The 19,924-nt window shown below is 43.6% G+C and overlaps 1 protein-coding gene across 10 annotated transcripts in view; it reads left to right on the forward strand.

Moving 5' to 3' along the window:
* The window catches only part of lama2 (laminin, alpha 2), a 153,165-nt gene that overhangs the window by 21,036 nt on the left and 112,205 nt on the right, over positions 1 to 19,924 (forward strand). For all 10 annotated transcript variants that reach the window (XR_007194299.1, XM_048250074.1, XM_048250077.1 and 7 more), the window contains exons 3-10: positions 1,117 to 1,229; positions 9,624 to 9,866; positions 13,419 to 13,598; positions 15,259 to 15,348; positions 15,956 to 16,073; positions 16,966 to 17,144; positions 18,673 to 18,772; positions 19,127 to 19,287. Coding sequence is in view for 9 of the 10 variants with exons in the window: in XM_048250074.1 (XP_048106031.1) it covers positions 1,117 to 1,229; positions 9,624 to 9,866; positions 13,419 to 13,598; positions 15,259 to 15,348; positions 15,956 to 16,073; positions 16,966 to 17,144; positions 18,673 to 18,772; positions 19,127 to 19,287 (1,184 nt within the window). In the remaining variant the exon portion in view is untranslated. The remainder of the gene's footprint in view (positions 1 to 1,116; positions 1,230 to 9,623; positions 9,867 to 13,418; positions 13,599 to 15,258; positions 15,349 to 15,955; positions 16,074 to 16,965; positions 17,145 to 18,672; positions 18,773 to 19,126; positions 19,288 to 19,924) is intronic.

A 19,924-nucleotide genomic window follows, 5' to 3' on the forward strand; every position in this document is an offset into this window, starting at 1 on the left:
AGAGAGAGAAAGAGAGATGTATAATTATGTGGCCACATTGCACTTTTCTGCTTAGACTATCTACTTTAAATCATGTTGCTTTCTGTTTATATTTCTTTTTTTATTATTATTTAATATCATTGAGTTGTGTGTCTAAACCCATTCATTGGCTTGTGATGTGCCAGTTCTTTTGTTAAATCTCTCATTGGGGAAACATCTCTCTTTGGAGACCCCAACTGAAACATCTGCACTCTCATCTGTTTTTGAGCCATCAGCTAAAAGCTGTTACAAATGTCTTGGCATTTTATACTCTCGCACGGGCACCAAAGGCGGATTAAGATGCACATTAGATGTTTTTGTTCTCGTCTGCGCTGCAAAGTCGTGATGTGAGTCATGTTTCCCACTGTTGTCGTGGCACAGTAATGCCCTTTGACAAAAGTGTGGGGGAGGGAAGGTGAGATAATTAGCATAATTTCTAATTGAAAGAGTCATCTTTGGGAGAGAGTGAAGAAAATGATAGAACAAGAGAAGACTTGACTATTCCGCAGCAGGGAATAGTTCAAATGAAAATGAATTTTCCTCTCATGAATTAGAGAAAAATGAATAATTAAGAGCTTGGGTTTAATTTTCTTTCCCTGATTGAGGAAATTAAATGTAATTAACAATCTGGTCACATAATGATCTGGTCACAATGAACTTCAACATTGTGATGGTGAATCTTGGTGTTAACTCATTTTTAGATGGACCTTTTACCTGTGCCTTAGCTACATTTTTAAATGTGTTTCAGTGAAATTGCTTGCTTATCAGGCCTTTCTTTTCAGAATAAACAAAATGAATAAAAACAAAGGTAAACAAATGATATGGTAAATTATAAATAGTATAATATAAATGAACAGTTTATATTTCAATTAATATGACTTGTGGCATTAGCTTCTCAGTAGAGATCTCAGTTAAACCCATCTCATTTCATATCATCCCGCTGGTATCAGTGGTGCTGCCAAACCTATAGGCACAATACACTCACACGGCTCCTATGGCTGTGGGGGAGAGAAACCATTCCTTTTCAGATAGGACCCTTCGGTCAGCATTAGAGCGCTTAAGCAATTTGGTAATTTCACCGTGTTCTTTATATCTCAGAGCGGCATCCCATTGAGTATGCCATTGATGGGACAAACAGATGGTGGCAGAGCCCCAGCATCAAGAATGGTATGGACTACCATTACGTAACCATCACTCTGGACTTAAAGCAGGTAAGACAGATGGTTTGCTCATCTTCATCATGTCTGCATCTCCATCTGTGTATGTGTGTGCATGTGTGTGTGTGTGCGTGCATGGCCATGTGTGTGTGTGTGTTTGTGTGTCTGTGCGTATGCCACTGCATGTGCATGTGTGTGTCTCTGTATGTATGCTCATACAAAATGCTTGTCGTGTATACACAGCTTTATGCCCCATAAGTCCATAAGGTCCATATGGTTTCAAAAGGCATGCCAGATTATTCCTCAGCTATGAAAATTCTCCATGGGTTCCACCGCATGTGTGCACTTCATGCATGTGGAGGGTTGGGCCTGTATTTGTTCGGGACCTGGGCTTGCACGGCACATTGTATGTGTGCACGTGCCATGATCGCATGCATGTCTCAGCCATGACTCCAATTCCAACTCCGACATGGAATTCACTCTCAGGGGATCTCACCTACCCAAAGCTGGCTTGCAGAGCTGCAGGCTCCTCTCTGTGTCATCTGGAGATGTTTTGCATGGTGTGTATCGTGGATGTCAGAGCGACTTTGGAGTGAATAAGAAGATCCAGACTTCAGGTGGAAGTTATTAATGGTCACACACCTCCATCTGACCGGCTGACAAGGCCTCTGCCTCTCCTCTTCACCTTAACATGAACTTTGTGGCGAGGAACTTACTGCAGTGAACTTTTTTAAGCTTCAGAACGAGAGTTCTGAAGTCTGGTGGCCGTTTGTCAGTCGACTGGGCCCGACGTATGCTCTTTTATTGCTTTCTACAAATGTGTATGTTTTTCTGAACAAAAAGAAGGTTTAAACCTCACAAAAGACTTGAAGATTTGTTCCTCTCTTCTATAATTTAGCTCTGAATGTATCTTTTTGTGAGCGTCTGCATTTAACCAGAAGGGAGCAGCAGGTTAATGACAGTAGAGCTCTGACAGAAGTGCCATGTCTGCTTGGAAAAAATACTTCTTTTGTCTGTGAACAGATTTTCATTGATTCTTTTTTTCATTCACTTGCACTATCCTTTATTTCTTCCTTTCCTTTGAGGTAACCCATGGAGCCTGTGCGACTGGCAGGGGTCATGGCTCCATACAAAACACAGATCTGAGATCAGCGCAGATAGGTTGTAATGTCTCGTTGTTGACCCACAGCAGTAAATTGTTCAAATCTAGGGAGACTCTTCATTAGTATAATAGTGTGCTTTAGACAGAATGGGGTCCCTACAGGATTTCAGCTCTTGGCTTGTACAGTATGTCTCTCTCTCTCTCTCTCTCACTCTGTGTGTGTGTGTGTGTGTGTGTGGAAGCAAGAGAGAATGTAAAGTGTGGGGAGGGTGTGTATGAAGGTGCACAAGGATACTGGGGAGTGGGGGTCACTGCAATTACTTTGGGTTCACACTTCACAGTGACAAAGCTGTATAATGTATTTTTTTCTAGTGTAAAATCCATTACTCTCCCCTCCCAAGGCTATTCCTATTGTATGATCACATATGATTCTGTCGATGTGACCTCTCCAAGAAGTCCCCCCTTGCAACGTGATTCACAGGAGTTTGTCTTCGGCTGAGTTATGGTGTCCGCAGGTCAAAGTTCACATCCTTAGTGGACCCGTGTGGACAGTTCTGTCAGCATGTCCGCCTCACACTTGTTCTCCCTTTCTTGGAATCTGAAATGCAAGTACATCTCCCTCATTAATACATGCTTGACATATAAGACAAAAGGCCAACTCGAGGTCAGTCTAGAATTAATGACCATGTCATTTGGAGCTCACTGGATTAAATATATCACGATCTAGAGGGGAGACAAGGAGGGACAAAACAAATTATGAAATATGCCAGAAGATGGATACTAATTTGAAGCTTTATACAGAAGATCACCTTCCTAACACAGTCTTCATCTCTTATTGTTTAAATAGACTTAGATCTTGCCATTTTGTTTGGCAAATGCAATTCTATTCAGGTAAATGGGCTAACTCTTCTATAAATGGAAATTTGTGTGAGAGAGTGTGAATACATGCACATGGCTTGTCATGGATGTTTCTGTATGCCAGTTTGTTTGTGAGTGTGCCTAAACATATGTGTGTGTGTGTGTGTGTGTGTGCACGCGCGCCGCCCACATGTACGCTCATGTGTGTGTGGGGGGGTGGGTGCGTGCGTCCATGCCTTCATAAATCATATGGCTGTGTTTAATTAGCGATTGAAGCTTGACACGGAAAAGTGCCCCGACAGCTATTCCCCCATGCTAATGACTGCTAGCCCATCAGTCACCAACGTCTGCGCTGTCAGCAGCTTGATGGAATCACTGCGACGTCTCATCCTTGAACCGCGTGCACAGAGTACAGCTCTCCAGAAGAAACTAGCGTCCGCGGCTAATGCCGGCGCGCCAAGTGATATCCTCATCAAACAAATGTCACTGGTGCATATTTCAAAAGTGCCGTCTTGTGACAGTGAGCCGGGAAAGAAATACTGACGTGATTGGGTCCGCACATTTGTCACCGACGCTGCTGAGTGTAAGGTCCTCACTAGCCTACATAAGATAGCCTTCATGTGGTGGTGGCTAAGCGCTATGGAGTGCCAGTACAGATTTACGTCTTGGCCCTGCTAGGCCTCGCCTAAGGGATGTGGTTGGGAACATAAGCCTTAGCTCGAAGACTACAGGTGTGATCATTCAAAATAAATAACTTTTCCTGGCTAAGTCACAATATTGCCCGGGTATTGTGTGCAAGATGCCATTCCTTCGTCTCACAGTGTGCAGTCAAGCATCGCCTAGTCTTTTTGTTGTTTTGTGTGTGTGTGTGTGTGTGTGGGTCCTGTGAAAGAGTGACTGCTTGCCTTGCACCATCACCGCACTGTAAAATTGAATCCTATTTATGCTTCAGTCGGGTGCGTTTTCCCCCTGCGGCCGCGTCGGACGCTGTCACTGTGGAAGCAAATGAGTCTGTGGCGGCTGCTGCCACTGCTGCCCGGCGCTGATGTGTGCAAGCGTATCGTTATCGGCTGTGACATCGGTGCGCTCATTTCCCTCTCGTTATCCCGTGAGCCCCCCTCCACCCCCGCAGCCCAACTGGAGTGGGTATCTGAATAATGACAGTCAGTCTGTGTGCGGCGCCTTGGCCGCGCTCGGATGGAGAATTGCCGTCATTACGGGCCTGGCAGCTTGGCTGCATTTCTGCCCTGTTTGGGCAATGCAGTCCCGTTAGTCATTAGCTCACTGCTGAACGATGGCCGGAGTGCACAGTGCAATCACTGGCATTGCTTTATTGAGTCTGAGGACAACACTGGGATTATTTTTAGGCTAGTTCCAAATCAGAATTTAAATTTATAGCTGGCTCTGTGGTGGGTAATGGCCTACTGGCTATTAGTATTCAATTAAAGTCAATATTTGAGGATAGAGTTATGATTTTCTATTGGTTTACTGTGAGGGGATGGAAAGGTATTTCTTGACTGCTGAAGTTGTTTGCGTTTTAGTAAGAGTTTATTAATGTCTGTTTTTAGTTCTGTTGACTTGACACACATACTCGCGCGTGCACACACACACACACACACACACACACACACACACACACACACACACACACACAGATAGTGAGCGAGAGAGTGAATCATCCTGGGTAAATAATCTATCCATTGACATTTATGGGGATGGCAAGAATGGATTTCAGTGCTTCATTAAGATGAGTTTTATTGGGCAGCGCATAATTACAGGAGAAGCAAGGAGCAGAAGACATTAACCTATGTGCCATGTCCCATAATGTGTACTAAACAAAAGAGCACAACAACTCGAAAGAAGCCATTTTAGAGGATTTACTTTTGCTTATTAAATCTGCTTCAGTCAGTACATGAAAGGTGTGCGATTTGGTTCGGTAAGGATTTCAAAGCCTCAAGAAATTGATTGTGTTTCGGTGTCATTCAGTGGAGAAATTGAGAAGACTGGAGATTTATGGGTCTTTAAATTGGAAATGGTGGTAAGTTCTTCAGTGGGCTAGTTTGTTTGTGTCGGGTATGCTTCTGAGTATTCCACGCAGCTGGTCCTACTAGAGGAAGAATTTAGAGTTGTGGCCAGTTTTGATTCACACACATCACACAAAAGGAAGATGCAAAAGTTTGACCTTGACCTGTACTAAAAAAAAGCAAAGCATATTGCCATGCTATAAGCTGTCTGGACATTATTACAACCCAGTAGTATGTCTCAATCTTAAAAATGTGTATTCCTGTTATGGGATTTTTTTTCTCTCGGCAGATTGTTTCCCATGGCACATGGCTTAGATTGTCTTGGAATGACTTCACTGCTTGACTGACAGTAAACACATTTCACTGCTCTGACTCTCCCATCTCCTGATCTTCTTTAGGCCAAATGCATTTGTGTATGTGTGTGTTGGGAGTGTGTAAAGGAACCATTTGGATTAAAGTTCTATCATGAACAAACCTGACAGCAGTGAGGGATGCTTCAAAATAACCACAGGCCACTCAGTGACCTTGTGGAATGCCTTTTACACTTCCCTGTTGCCCTGGTGATCACAGATTGTTGTTCACTTTCAAAAGTGAAGATCCAGGTCTACGTACAGTACTGTCAAGGTTTAGCACACAATAATACTTATATCCCACTTGTCCCACACATGTTCATTTTCTCTGGGTCTTGCTCTGGAGAGGGTCCTAAATGAAGGCTTGCACACTGCAAAAGAGGCCTTTATCAACTGGCTTATCGGAATTGACCTTCGGTCGTGTGGGTGGGTTTTATGAAAAAATCTCATCCTTAGGCACATACACTGAGCCCACATACTGTGCACAGCAGGCTCAACTTAAAGCAAGCAATTAACGAGGCGTTGACTGGCATGGTTTATCGCTATAAAAGATAAGTTGGTCTATCAAAGCCCCCTAGAATTTCTTGTTTTTAATAGTTGTAGTTTGAAAAACTGCCTACTGTAAAAATATCACTTAACCTAAATTAACCTTTCCATCTCGTTGTTATTTACTTAAAACAAGCTTGAAAAATGAGCATTAATAGGAACTTTTTTCCTATTTTGAGGTGATAAACTTAATAAGCTCACAAATGTCAGGCGGTTCCATTCAAGAAAGTTCAGATGACTGTGAGGGCCCAACTTTACAAACAACAACAAAAAAGCCACACAGAAAGACTCTAACCAACAACCCCCCTGCTCCCCTAACTCTATTTTTGGCCGACTTAAAGGGTGTTTTTGGTCTATTCTCAGAGCTGTTGGCCTGTCACTCAGGCGTGTGCAGTTTTGCCGTGCCTGTCAGCAGTGCCTCAGCGCTGGCAATGTTGCCGTCAGGCTAACTGCGACCTTCCTTGCCCTCCAAGCTTCGGATGCCCTCTAACAAACAATGTGTCTGACAGTCATTACGCCCTCTCGGCCTTCCCACTCACCAGATGAGGCCTGTCCGTCATAAGTGGTTTCATCTGGCGCCACCGCAGAGGGGGGTCTTTGTGCTTTCATCCTGCAGGAGGTCTATGGGCCCACTAAACCTTTGTCCAAAAAATTGGAAAATGCCATTTATGCTGTATGAATGTATACAAGATAGCTTCATGTAAAGCAACACTGAACTCACGTTTAATGTGCATTTAACAATGTCATACAGCATCACAGAGATTTTTTTGTTCAACGCATAACCTGACTGAGCCGTGCTCTCAGAAATATCTGATCCCTGTTAACAATTCCGTGTCCTCTACCGAGACAATAATTAAAAACGCTGCATTGTCATTCTGCCCACTCGAGCCGGAGATGTCCCTGATACGAGGCCACATGCAGTCACGGTGGCTCATCCACAGCACACTGCAGCTATAGCAGCGACCCTCTCTCCTCTCCTCACCTCTCCTCTCTCTGAAACGCTGGCTTTATTTTCTCCTCCTCTTCCTCTGCCGAGCGAAAACAAAGCGTCTTTTGTGGTGGCTCTCCCCAAGCGGCCCGGGCACCGTCCTCTCAGGTTGCAGTGGAGGGACACAAAGCTTGGCGTCGAGAGCGTTTGTGCTGTTGTCGCCGACGAAACGCAACACCCATATCCAGACCGAGATGAAAAGGAAATCTCAATGAATCCCTCTCTGCTGCCAATCGCAGTCAGTATACAGTCTGTGTGTGATGTAGGATGGATTGATGGAGGTTTACCTCAACTCAACTCAACTCTTTTTTGTAACCCTTTTTGCCTTCCCCTATTTTGAGCATGCTCTTTCTTTTCCCCCTTTTTCTCTCCTGTTTTGTTGAGATGGGTAATAGTAATGATGTGGCCTCGAGTCTCGTCGTCTCGTATGTAGTGTGTGTTCAATACTCGGAGCTTCAGCGTAACATCAGGAGTCAGCCGTTCAACCCTCGAGCTCAGGCCCCAAAAGTGCGCTGCTAATGGAGCCCGATGTGCGTTCAAGTTACACCAAAAGAGAGATATGGCGCGGCGGCACAGGCCTCTGGTGCCTCTCTGCTGGATCGGGGACAGTGGAGGATCTTGGGAAGTCTTTTTTCCTCTGCTTTGTCGTCGTGTTCCCCTGTGAGGGCCCTGGCTCTCCTCTCCCATTCTCTTTGTCTGGGCGCAGCTGTCTGTTGTGGGGGCCTGAATTTGTCTCATAGTCTATGCACATTAAAAGTCTGTCAGTCATATCTCTTGGAACTTCTTACCTAGCTATGAGAGATGCAGGTTTTATCTCATCCATAGCTAAACCTTTCCTTTGCAATGTTGCAATGTGTCTGCAACTACATACTGATGATAAAAAAAGAACTTTCTTCTTCACTATTTGTTATGCACATAAAACATGAAGTCATATTATTTTAATAGGGTGTATCTGCAGATACATTAACCATACAGTACTTTGTGCAAAACCCTGGCTGAAATCATTTTCCTCTGTTTCTGTTGTTGCTTAGCATAACTGTTAGTTACTATGCCATTAGCATGGGGCGGCAGAAACAGTTTTCTTTAAGGTTCAGTCACTCGAGATTCAATCGGGACTGAGAAATATCGCATTGCTTTTTAGATAACACGACTCAACCTAATGTGGGTTTCAGCACCACTCTATTGGAATAAAGTGGTCTGTGTAGTCAGCTTGCATTATTTTCACATCACTTCAGTATACAGCAATTAGGTAGTATAGACAGTGTCAGTTATGTGTAATTGTGCATAAATGTGTAGGAAGTATTCCTGGTAGAGGGAATTACCATGTTTGCCTCTCAGTGGTTGCATGCAATCCAATCCAGTGTGGATTGATATTCTTTAGCATAAATAACATAGTACATAGAGCACTGTTCAAAAGGTTCAGGCACCTTACCTGATTTATTTCAGCAATGCTGTAAGGACCATATTGTTTATTTCTCACTTTTAAAAATATAACACAGGAAATATGTAAACAGTAGGCCATTTAAATACACATAAAATGACGTTTTTGTTCTGATACCAGTCCAATTTCACCAATTTCAGTCTCAAGCTACCATTAGATTTGCTGTTTTAGCAGTTTTATAATGACCAATCACCCAAGGGGGGAAGCTCTTGATGGAGCTGTCATTCCTCACCTAGGCCACTGATGGGCATGCCTGGCCTGCCAGAAGCTGCTGGTAGATACAGCTACGATGGGGGTCTGGAGATCAGCTGCTGACTTGATTGTGGCTCACCCTAAGACTGGCGCTGCGGTGTGAAAAGCATTTTAGCAGGGGCGCAAAGTGGAGAAGCCACCTGAAAAGTACTGTACATCGCCGATGACAGTCTTCATTGTATTCCCTGATGGTAATACAGTGTCAGCTTGCCTCATGAAGGCTCTTTGAATAGAAACCTTTGGCCATGCATTTTCCACTTGAACTCTTCCAGCTGTAGCTTTTCAATTAGATCTTCGATATGTCAAAGTGTCCCACTTCTGATACCAATGTGTCAGAGCCAGAACCAGTACCAGTACCAACCGGTACCAGTACCAACCAGCTTCCCCCTTGTGAGATTGGTCATTATAACACTGCAAAAACAAATCGAAAAACACTGCAAAAATCGAATGTATGCAGAAGACTAGAATCTGAACCAGTAATGCAGAAATTTAGTTTTTTATATTCCCTCTATCTATCTTCTGGTTGAATTCTAATAAAAAAAAGGCAATGACAAAAAAAGCTAAAAAAAAAAAAGACAATGACAAATAAACATGTATGGTAATCGTAACATCATAATATCACAACAAATCTGATGCTTGCCTGCACTTTTATATTGTAAGGCATATGCAGCCGCACATATAACGTACAGAGTGTACATTTTGTTCTAACAGTACTAACTATGTTGTAGTTTTTCCTATTGACTTATGATGCCCTGGTGATTTTTTAACATGGTGTATTGTAAATCCTTTTTCACATATCAATTGTTGGTGCACAAATACAACCCAAATACAACTCACGCATTAGTAATAGCATGCCATTGACCTCGCGTTGTCTTTTGCTTCCTCAGGTGTTTCAGATCGCCTATATGATCTTGAAGGCGGCCAACTCCCCCCGTCCAGGCAACTGGATATTGGAGCGCTCGCTGGATGGCGTCACCTTCACCCCGTGGCAGTACTACGCCATCACGGACACCGAGTGCCTGACCCGCTACAACGTGTTGCCCCGCACGGGGCCCCCGTCTTACACGCGGGACGAGGAGGTCATCTGCACGTCCTTCTACTCCCGGATCCACCCGCTCGAGAACGGAGAAGTAAGACACGTCCTCAGGCATGTTCGATTTTGCAGATGTGATTTTGTTTGGAGTAGAGTTGATATATAATATATATATTAATTCAGAATGAAGGCATTTCATTACTGTTATTCTTTAGAAAAAGGCTCTTACCCAAAAATCAAACAGATTCACAGATATGGCTTGTAGAACCCAATAATGTATTTGTATTACATTATTGGAAAGTTATTACATCATCAAGTTTTATTACATGAGTGATGGAGTGAAAATGAGATATGTAATACATTATTGGGAGTTATTACATTATCAGGAAATGATTACATTGGGTTGGGTTCTACATGGCTATGGTTAAAAAAACTGTGGAAATGTCAAAGAGACAAAGAGTCCACCCGCTGTTACCATAAATGTGATCCTGATTGGCATTCCATCAAGCCAGGCTAAGAAAAAGCACACTGGCTGATGAAAAGCACACTGGCTGATGCAGGGACGGATTAAACAAATATGGGCCCCTGTGCACAATATCAAAAAAGGCCCCCCCTCCCCCTGACCGTGACGCGCACGGGCGCGTGTGCGCATGCGCGTGCAAGTGACGTGCGCGTGTAGCCAGCGCTTCTCTCTTTGCTGTCGCTGTGCAGGCTGGTGCACAATTGCGCACAATAAAAATGTAGTACATTATGTCATATATTATAACTCAGGCCCACACAGAAATGAATTCCAGCAGCTGTTTTTATTATTAGGCTGTAATCTCCCTTTGCTGTCCAAACAGTCTACAGCAACATTTTTCACTAAACGGACCGGACACAGTTGTCATCTGACGGACCGGTAGCAGGGACGTTGATAGTATTTTGTGAGAGGTGGTGCTGATCATATTACGGGGGATTCGGGGGTGTCTCCCCCTGGACATTTTCAAAATTCTGTCTGTTAAATACCTTTTAACGCAGTTTGGAAGGGGCATACAAACTTTAACAGAGCAAGCAGGGCCCGTTTTCTGTCTGACTCAGGTGACGTGAACATTGGCTACCTGCATGATAAGGTTTTCACTTCACTGCTGCTTGACACTACCTTGCATGGAGACATATTTCACGTCAACAGTGGAGATGTTAGCAAAACTATAGCGTTTGGTAAATGAAGATGCAGATCATCTCCCTAATTAATTTCTTTGCGCAACAGCCCACATTATGCGCTCACTCCAGCGAGACGAGCGAAATAAGTGTAGACCTATCTGTCATCGGCATCCTATTTGCTACGATATAAGCTACTGTTAGGCCTACAACAAGTCGCGATTTATTAGGCTATCCAATCGCTATGCTGTTTTCATGAACATTGCAGGAATCCACTTCATTCACCTACCCACGAGTGGGTCAGTTTCACTTTCGCAAACACGCATACACATTAAATGAGCACTCATAGCCTACCACTTCCACCTAATGTTATGCCTCTATATTTTATGAATTAAGAAGTATTTATTGATCAGGAAAACATTTAGTTTATTTGTCTTTTGGTCCGCGGTTCCATAGCACCATTCAGTTGTGCCGCAAATTAACAGACAGAAGCAGGGCATAATCTAGCCTAAATTCATGGCAATTTTTTTTTTTTAAATCCGAGGGCCCCCATTGGCTGAGGGCCCCTGTGCACGTGCACACTTGGCACAAGCCATGATCCATCCCTGGGCTGATGAAATAGGCTGACACCAGACATAATTTCACTGCATTTCTTACTTCCAGTAACTATATGCATGTGACAATAAACTTCCTTGTATCCTTGTATCCTTGTATCCTAAACTTATTGACACAGTATTTGGATGGTGTGGCCGTGCATTTACAGATGCCCTCACCGCAGTCCTCTCGTGCTCTCCCTACTCTGACCTCTCGTGGTGCTCAGTGGGGGACAGCAGCACGCAGGCGCTAATTCTAGTTAACTACCTGCCGATTTTGCCAAGCAGCACCGTTTCAATCATGCACGGAGGAGGGGCTGATGAGTTAGTAGAATGAGGCATGAAGGACATTAGGAACTGGAGCGCTTGTGTGCACGTCCGAGAACAGTGTAGTTAATAGGGCTGCTTTATGATTAAACTAACTCATGTTGGACCAGTGGTGATGAAACTGATCTTAGATCTCTCTTTCCTCTCTGGTAATAATAAGTGATTCATGGAAGCTATATTTTCACATTAGTCATTGGTTGAGGAGTTGTATGTTCAGTGTAAAATCGTAAAGCTGGGCCATGGTTATATGAAAAGGGCTACAGTAAGAATAAACAAATAATCTCTAGTGTCTTTCTCACTCAACATACTTGACAAATTGACTTGACAGCTATTGAAAAAATTGAAGAGACCATTGCACATTCAAGTCACATTCAAATGAGCTGTCATATTCAAATTTGCAGTGGTCTCTTAATTTTGAATATGACCGTCAACTTATTCGAAGACCACTCAGCAACCGTAGGGCGACATCAGAGAAATGTGCAGTGGTCTCTTATTTTTTTCCAGAGCTGTATGTGTGATTCTTTTGCATATGATTTCAATCCTTTTGTTAGAACAAATTATGAGTAAAATAGCGCACACAAACATGGTGATGGTGTTTTGAGATGACTTGATTGGAATTGTCAATTTGGAGAGATTAGAGAGGAGGTTGTGTATTCTAGCTCTCATTATAGGGGAGATAAAGACAGACTGAGACTGAGTTTGCTCACTTAACTCCACTGTGATGTTCTGCCCACACTCCTACACACACACACATACACACACACGCACACACACACACACATTATTCACATGAATGCACACTCACATACTGTTGGTAGTTCATATGCATAGGTATGCGTGCATATGTAAAAATGCTACCTTATATTTCTCTTGCGCACATACTGAAATGCGCACATAGGCATACACAGAAGACTCACAACAGCATACAAATTCCCCCACACCGACAGATCCACTGTCTCTCAAGCACACACACACACACACACACACACACACACACACACACACACACACACACACACACACACACACATGAGAGAGCGCACACACCGACACTGACAAACACCCTGTCGCATGATCACAGTAAAGTTCTAATGAGTTGTGGGTGGATGGCAGATCAGGCGATTGAAATGTCAGTCTCCTGCGTCTTCAAAACAAGCCTGGAGAAGAAGGGAAAGAACACATCCTTTGCGTCTTTAATTAGCACACATCATTAACCCTACTCTACAGGGATCGGCTACATTTGCCGGTGACTCATAAATAATGTTCCATCCCACATTTCCTCGGTTTATGACATATTGAATACCATCAGATTTTTCACACTATGAATTATTTTAGTATTACCACAGAAAAAAAAGAAGATACAGTGTGTATGTGTGTGTGTGTGTGTGTGTGTGTGTGTGTGTGTGTGTGTGGAAGTGAGGGAGAATGTTAAGAGTGTGCCAGTGAGATGTATGAGTTTGAGTTAATATTTTATGTCTGTTTTTGTTTTTAACAATATCACTCCCTTATTGAGGTCATGGAAATAGAAGCGTATCATTTTGAAGCTTATTGAGTCTGTGTGCCCCCTCATGCTCTCACACTGTCCTGTCCAGATCCACACGTCCCTTATCAACGGTCGTCCAAGTGCAGATGACCCCTCCCCGGCCTTGCTCAACTTCACCTCGGCCCGTTACATTCGGCTGCAGTTCCAGCGAATCCGAACGCTCAATGCTGACCTCATGACCCTGGCTCAGAATGACCCGCGGGAGGTGGACCGCATAGTTACCAGACGTGTGAGTGTCTTTAAACCTGTTCTCACTTTCCCACACTCTGTCTCTGTCTATCAATCAGTCATCAACCAATGAATAAATGTGTAAATCTATGAATCTTTCAATCTATGAATGTACCTATCTATCTATCTACTGTATCTATCTATCTATCTATGTATCTATATATCTACTTATCTATCTATCTATCTATCTATCTATCTGTCTATCTATCTATGTATCTATATATCTACTTATCTATCTATCTATCTACTTATCTATCTATCTATCTATCTATCTATCTATCTATCTATCTATCTATATATCTACTTATCTATCTATCTATCCACTTATCTATCTATCTATCTATGTATCTATATATCTACTTATCTATCTATCTATCTATCTATCTATCTATCTATCTATCTATCTATATATATGTGTCTTTAAACCTCTTCTCACTTTCCCACACTCTGTCTCTGTCTATCAATCAGTCATCAACCAATGAATAAATGTGTAAATCTATGAATCTTTCAATCTATGAATGTACCTATATATCTATCTACTGTATCTATCTATCTATCTATCTATCTATCTATCTATCTATCTATCTATCTCTCTGTGTATCTATGTATCTACTTATCTATCTATCTATCTATCCATCTATCTATCTATCTATCTATCTATCTATATATCTACTTATCTATCTATCTATCTATCTATCTATCTATCTATCTATCTATCTATGTATCTATATATCTACTTATCTATCTATCTATATATCTCTGTATCTATATATCTACTTATCTATCTCTATCTATCTATCTATCTATCTATCTCAGTGTAAATCACCCATCATCATGCGGTCCATCTGTCCACTGGCCAGTGCTCCAGTCCTGCAAATGGCCGTCAGTGCTGATTGCACTCGCGCAAGCTAACAGATGGGCCTTAATTTAAAAATGTCCATAATTAAGAAATCTTCTTCTTTCTAAGGAACATCCACCTTGTCATGTGTTGACTTTAGCCCCGCTCGCTATCCGTCACGAACAGAGAGGCTCTCGCAAGCCGTAATTAATGGACAGATTGTGGGTTGGGTGGTAGGGTGGGGGTGAATGGTGGGGTGTTAGCGGTATAGTGGGGTAGTGGTGGGTCTGGTTGCAATTGAGAAATTTCTCATTACAAAACACTGTTTCAGTTTCAATCGGTCACGTTTCCTGGGGCGGAGGATTGGGAGGGATGAAATTGCGGCTCACACATTGTCATGTGGCGTTCACTTCACACACACACACACACACACACACACACACAACACAACACACACACACACACACACACACACACACACACACACACACACACACACATTCACCCACACACTTATGCACACACACACAGATTCACATACACATGCACGCAACCCCCTCCCCCCACCTCCCCACCCACCTCACCCCCACACACACAATAAGCAAATCGCCTTTGAATACCAATGAAGCACTAGATTGGAGTGGTGTGTTTTCAGAGCGAGATCACGGCGGCTCAATGGGAGGCCTCTCTTGGCCAACAGGGGCTTTAGCTGCCCTAATGATTAAGAAGCTGTGGAGATGTGCCCTGACACTATGTGTGTGTGTGTGTGTGTGTGTGTGTGTGTGTGTGTGTGTCTCACGCGTGTGTTTGCTTTCGTTGCCAGTATTACTACTCCATTAAGGACATCTCCGTGGGGGGCATGTGTATCTGCTACGGCCATGCCAAAGCCTGCCCTCTCAACAACCAGACCAAGGTTTGTGTTCTAAGCTCTCTCACTCTCTCTATCCCTCAAGACACCTATTGGGATTCTCACACGATCTGGGGGACAATTCAGACACTGTGTTAGTCATTTACTGTAAATAGAATGCTGGCTGATATTTGATCAGCTTTTTGCTAAATGCCATTATGCCTAGCTGGAGGTTGGTGTCAAAATGTCCCAGCTGTACAACTTTGAATACCCTCAATTTTAGATGTTATTCGTAATCACAAGTTTTTAGGTGACACAGCAGGCAGGCAGCATTTTATTTTATGTGCAAGGATAAAGCCGTAGTACTGTATCAAAGCAACAGCAAAAAGGGGAATTTCTTTCGTGAGATATGTTTAACTGAGCAGCAGGCGTTTCTATCATTACATATTGTTAGACATATCCAGTTTATATGCGGTGTTTGTCCTATAGAGAGTTTTTTGTTCCTTTTTTTCAGTGTCTACAGGTCTTTGTTTAAGTTTGTTCCACCTGTCTCCCCTGAGTTGTGTGTGTGTGTGGGGGTGGGGGTACTGCTGTGTTATGATGGGTTGGGGTGAAAGGTTGACGGTTGACACATGACGCTTGAGCTTCTGTTGTCATTTTGATCACCTGTCAGAAATTCAGCTGCGAGTGCGAGCACAACACGTGTGGCGAGAGCTGCGACCGCTGTTGCCCTGGATACCACCAGCAGCCCTGGATGGCAGGGACCTTCCTGACGCGCCATGTCTGCGAGAGTAAGAGTTGCCCCAGCTGTCAGTCAGGGCACTGCCCCTGTCTCCTCGAGTGCCCTGCTTTGATGTACCCATGGTCAGGGGGTGTAATCTTTTTAGAACACACACCTATAGCAATAGGATGCCTTTTCTTCACTCTGCTCTGAGAGCTCTTTGAAGTGAAATTTGTAGTATTGCATGTCAAGCTACAAAGAGTCAGTTCAGCAGATTCAAATCCTTCATGGTTGAAGAGTGGAAAGTGGAAGAGGAAAAATGGTCAGAAAACCACCGATTTTCTGAAGAACTTTAAAAATCCTTTTATTTATTAAAGTGTTATGTTCAAAATGGATGTTATTAAAGGAGATTTTCAATAGCTGAGCTGGCTGGCTCGTCAATGCTTTTCACTTCACATTGCCATTTTGAGTGAAAAGGTAGAAAGGTATAATTCTAACTTTGCTATTTCAGAAAGAGTAGCAGTCTGCTGAGATCTCCATTTTAACATCACTTGTTAAAAAAAGACTCAAAGGAGATTTAAAGGTACATAGATTATATGCAACAGTTCTCTTTTTCCAACTTAAAAGTTAAAAAATATTACCAAAGAGCACCTACTTTTGGAACTGACTAAATTAGGTCGTTCATGTTGGCTATGCTTCAGGTCTCCCTTAACAGAGCATATCCTTATTGAGCAATAAATGACTACTGTAAGGTATATATTCACATACTCCATCCCAGAGACATGTAAGAGTAATCTCCTGATTCTAGCAGAAACAGACGCATTATGTATGTTTTAATAAGTGGAGCCACCCATTCCCATTTGTCTTACTACTATCTGGTTGCTGTGCAGCCCATGTTTGTGTTTTCGTTTGTGTTTTCTGTTTTGTCTCCAACTTCCCTTTGGCATGTCGCTTGTGCGTAGAGTGTAACTGCCATGGGAAGTCGGCGGAGTGCTACTTCAACCAGACGGTGGCGGAGAGAGGGCTGAGTCTGAACGTGCGGGGGGAGTACGAGGGCGGTGGCGTGTGCCTGGGCTGCTCTGGGAACACGGCCGGCATCAACTGCCAGACCTGCGCCGAGGGATACTACAGACCCGTCGGGGTAAGAGCCTGCTGCTTGGGGTTGTGGTAGGCAGGCAGGTAGGCAGCCGCCCATGGAGGCCTTTGCTGTCGCAGCCCCCAAACTGTGGAACAGCATCCCTACCTCCATCAGATTCGCCCCTTCAGTTGACTCTTTTAAATCCCAGCTCAAAACATATCTTTTCTATCTAGCGTTCCGATTCATCTTGACCGGAGCCCTGCTTCTACTGTTGTCTCTTTCTTGTATTTGTATGGTCTGCTTTATGATGTGTTTTTGTATGGCCTGCCTCTGTTTTATTTGTTATATGTTATATGTTTGCTTCCCACCGGTCTCTGTAAAGCACTTTGGTTGATGCAAGTCATGTTTAAATGTGCTATATAAATAGATCTGATTGATTGATTGATTGAATGACCCAATTCTCCCAAAATGAGATTCATATGCAGTGACTCTATGGCTTTCTAACAACAAAAATGACACAAACCACTATGTTGTAGGACTGCACGATTTGGGGAAAATATGTAATTGCGATTTTTCTGACAGATATTGCAATTGTGATTTGCGATATGATTTTTGAATGTCAATGAATTGATTCAGTTGCATATTCCAAATGTCTCTTTAATTTGAGCCACCCCTGATTGGTGAGTATAAGTATGTCTATATACTCTTTTGATCCCGTGAGGGAAATTTGGTCTCTGCATTTATCCCAATCCGTGAATTAGTGAAACACACTCAGCACACAGTGAACACACAGTGAGGTCAAGCACATACTAATTCCGACGCAGTGAGCTGCCTGCTACAGCGGCGCTCGGGGAGCAGTGAGGGGTTAGGTGCCATGCTCAAGGGCATTTCAGCCGTTTCTACTGGTCAGGGTTCAAACCGACAACCCTCCGGTTACAAGTCCGAAGCCTTAACCAGTAGGCCACAGCTGCCCCCAATACGAGTACGCCCAATGCACAAGAAGCACAGCACTCCCAAAACCGACTATGAAGCTCACCAATCAGAATCTCTGTGCCCCTCATGCACTACGCACACCCACCAACCAGAAGTGGCATAGTCAAGGAGGATGAAGTGAGAAGGAGGGTAAAAGTCAGAAATGTGACAAAATGAACTACAGTATGCATGATTATTTGTAGCCTTTGCGATTAGGTAATTGTCTTGGTTCATATTGTGATTACAATTGCGATAGTTCTGCAGCCCTACTGCGCTGGCTATTACTATAATTAGATTAGATTAGATTCAACTTTATTGTCATTGTGCAGAGTACAAGTACAGAGACAAGTTTGCATCTAACCAGGAGTGCAAAAAAGCAGAAAAGTGCAATGTGATATACACAGTATAGACAGGTGGTACAGTATAAACAGTATAAGACATATAGTCTAGTGTAGACAGTAGTATACAGTTAAGAAAGTACACAAAATACACAAATACACAAACAGCAGACACTGTGACTCTGTGTGACACTGTGTGTGTGCTGTTTGTGTATTTGAGTTTCTATATGGCATGTTAGTGGCATCACCTCACTCTCTTTCCATGGCTGCGAATTCCCCAGGTGAAACCAGAAGTGGCGGACCCCTGCAGACCCTGCTCCTGTGATCCTATTGGCTCTCTGCACAGCACCTGCATCCCTGATGAGTTCCAGGTTGAGAGGGGTGGGTTCCGTCACAGCCTTTCACTTGGGTCCTTAAGACTGTTTGTTAAGCCCAATGAATGGCCTTAATTAGGAGGAGGATCTTTTTTTTCTCCCTTGATTCTTCAAACAAAATCTTGTGATTGAAGCACAACATTGCACAAGATCCCTGTACTGCAGTGTGAGCCTGTGCTCAGAAGATGTACAGTATGAGTAGCGAGATTAGTTTAGCTTCTTTTGCTAACTTACCAAAACATTGGCTTCACAAACTTTTTAATCACAGCATGCATACACAACTACAGAAACTTCTCCGGGAGTGACCTTGATCTAAAATGGTTTTCTATTCTCAGTAGTGCGTTGTGCTTGTCTTGTGCAGAGCTGACGGCTGGGTCCTGCCACTGCAAGCCTGGCTATGGAGGTGAGAAGTGCCAACGCTGCGACTTTGGCTACACCGGCTACCCCCACTGCGTGCGCTGCAACTGCAGCCTGGAAGGCAGCACCAATGAGGACCCCTGTCAGTCACCCTGCACGTGCAAGGTAGGTTGCCTTAGTTAAATGCCTGCCTAAAAATAGATTTTAAATCGTTCAGCTTCACTGTTTTGGGTTGTCTTTAAATTACCGGACTTGTCAGCCATCACGGCGCTGGTTCCGTACGTTTGACGCTAATTGCCTCTGGTTCATCAGCGTGCCACTGAAGCCGATCAGCCTCAGAGGCCCAGCACAGGCTTTTTGAAGGCTGCTCTCCTCCACCAGCCAATTATGTGGTTTGACCACTGGCCATGTCAAGGAGTTTGCGGTCAACTTTGCTCCTTGTTGGGTCTAATTATTGAGCAGTGAGCGGGGATACTGTAGGCAGTGGAGCACTGCAGCCCTATTAATGGCCATGGCACATTGAGATGTATGGCTCAATGTGGAGAGTTTCTCTCTCCTCCCTCTCTCTCTCTCTCTCTATCTCTCTCACTCACACAGCAAATACAAAACCTTCTGTTGAACAACCACATCAACACTTTTGCCATGGTCCCTAACCTCTGGGGAGCAATCATTAGTGATGGCTTCTCCTCACCCCCCCTCATAATTCAGCAATACCTTACTTCCTCCTTTTGCCCATGACACATCCACCTCCACCACCACCACCTCCAACCTGCCAAGGCTGCAAATTTGTCATGACAATGCC

The sequence above is a fragment of the Alosa alosa genome, chromosome 8, assembly GCF_017589495.1.
Source record: "Alosa alosa isolate M-15738 ecotype Scorff River chromosome 8, AALO_Geno_1.1, whole genome shotgun sequence".
Lineage (NCBI taxonomy): Eukaryota > Metazoa > Chordata > Actinopteri > Clupeiformes > Clupeidae > Alosa > Alosa alosa.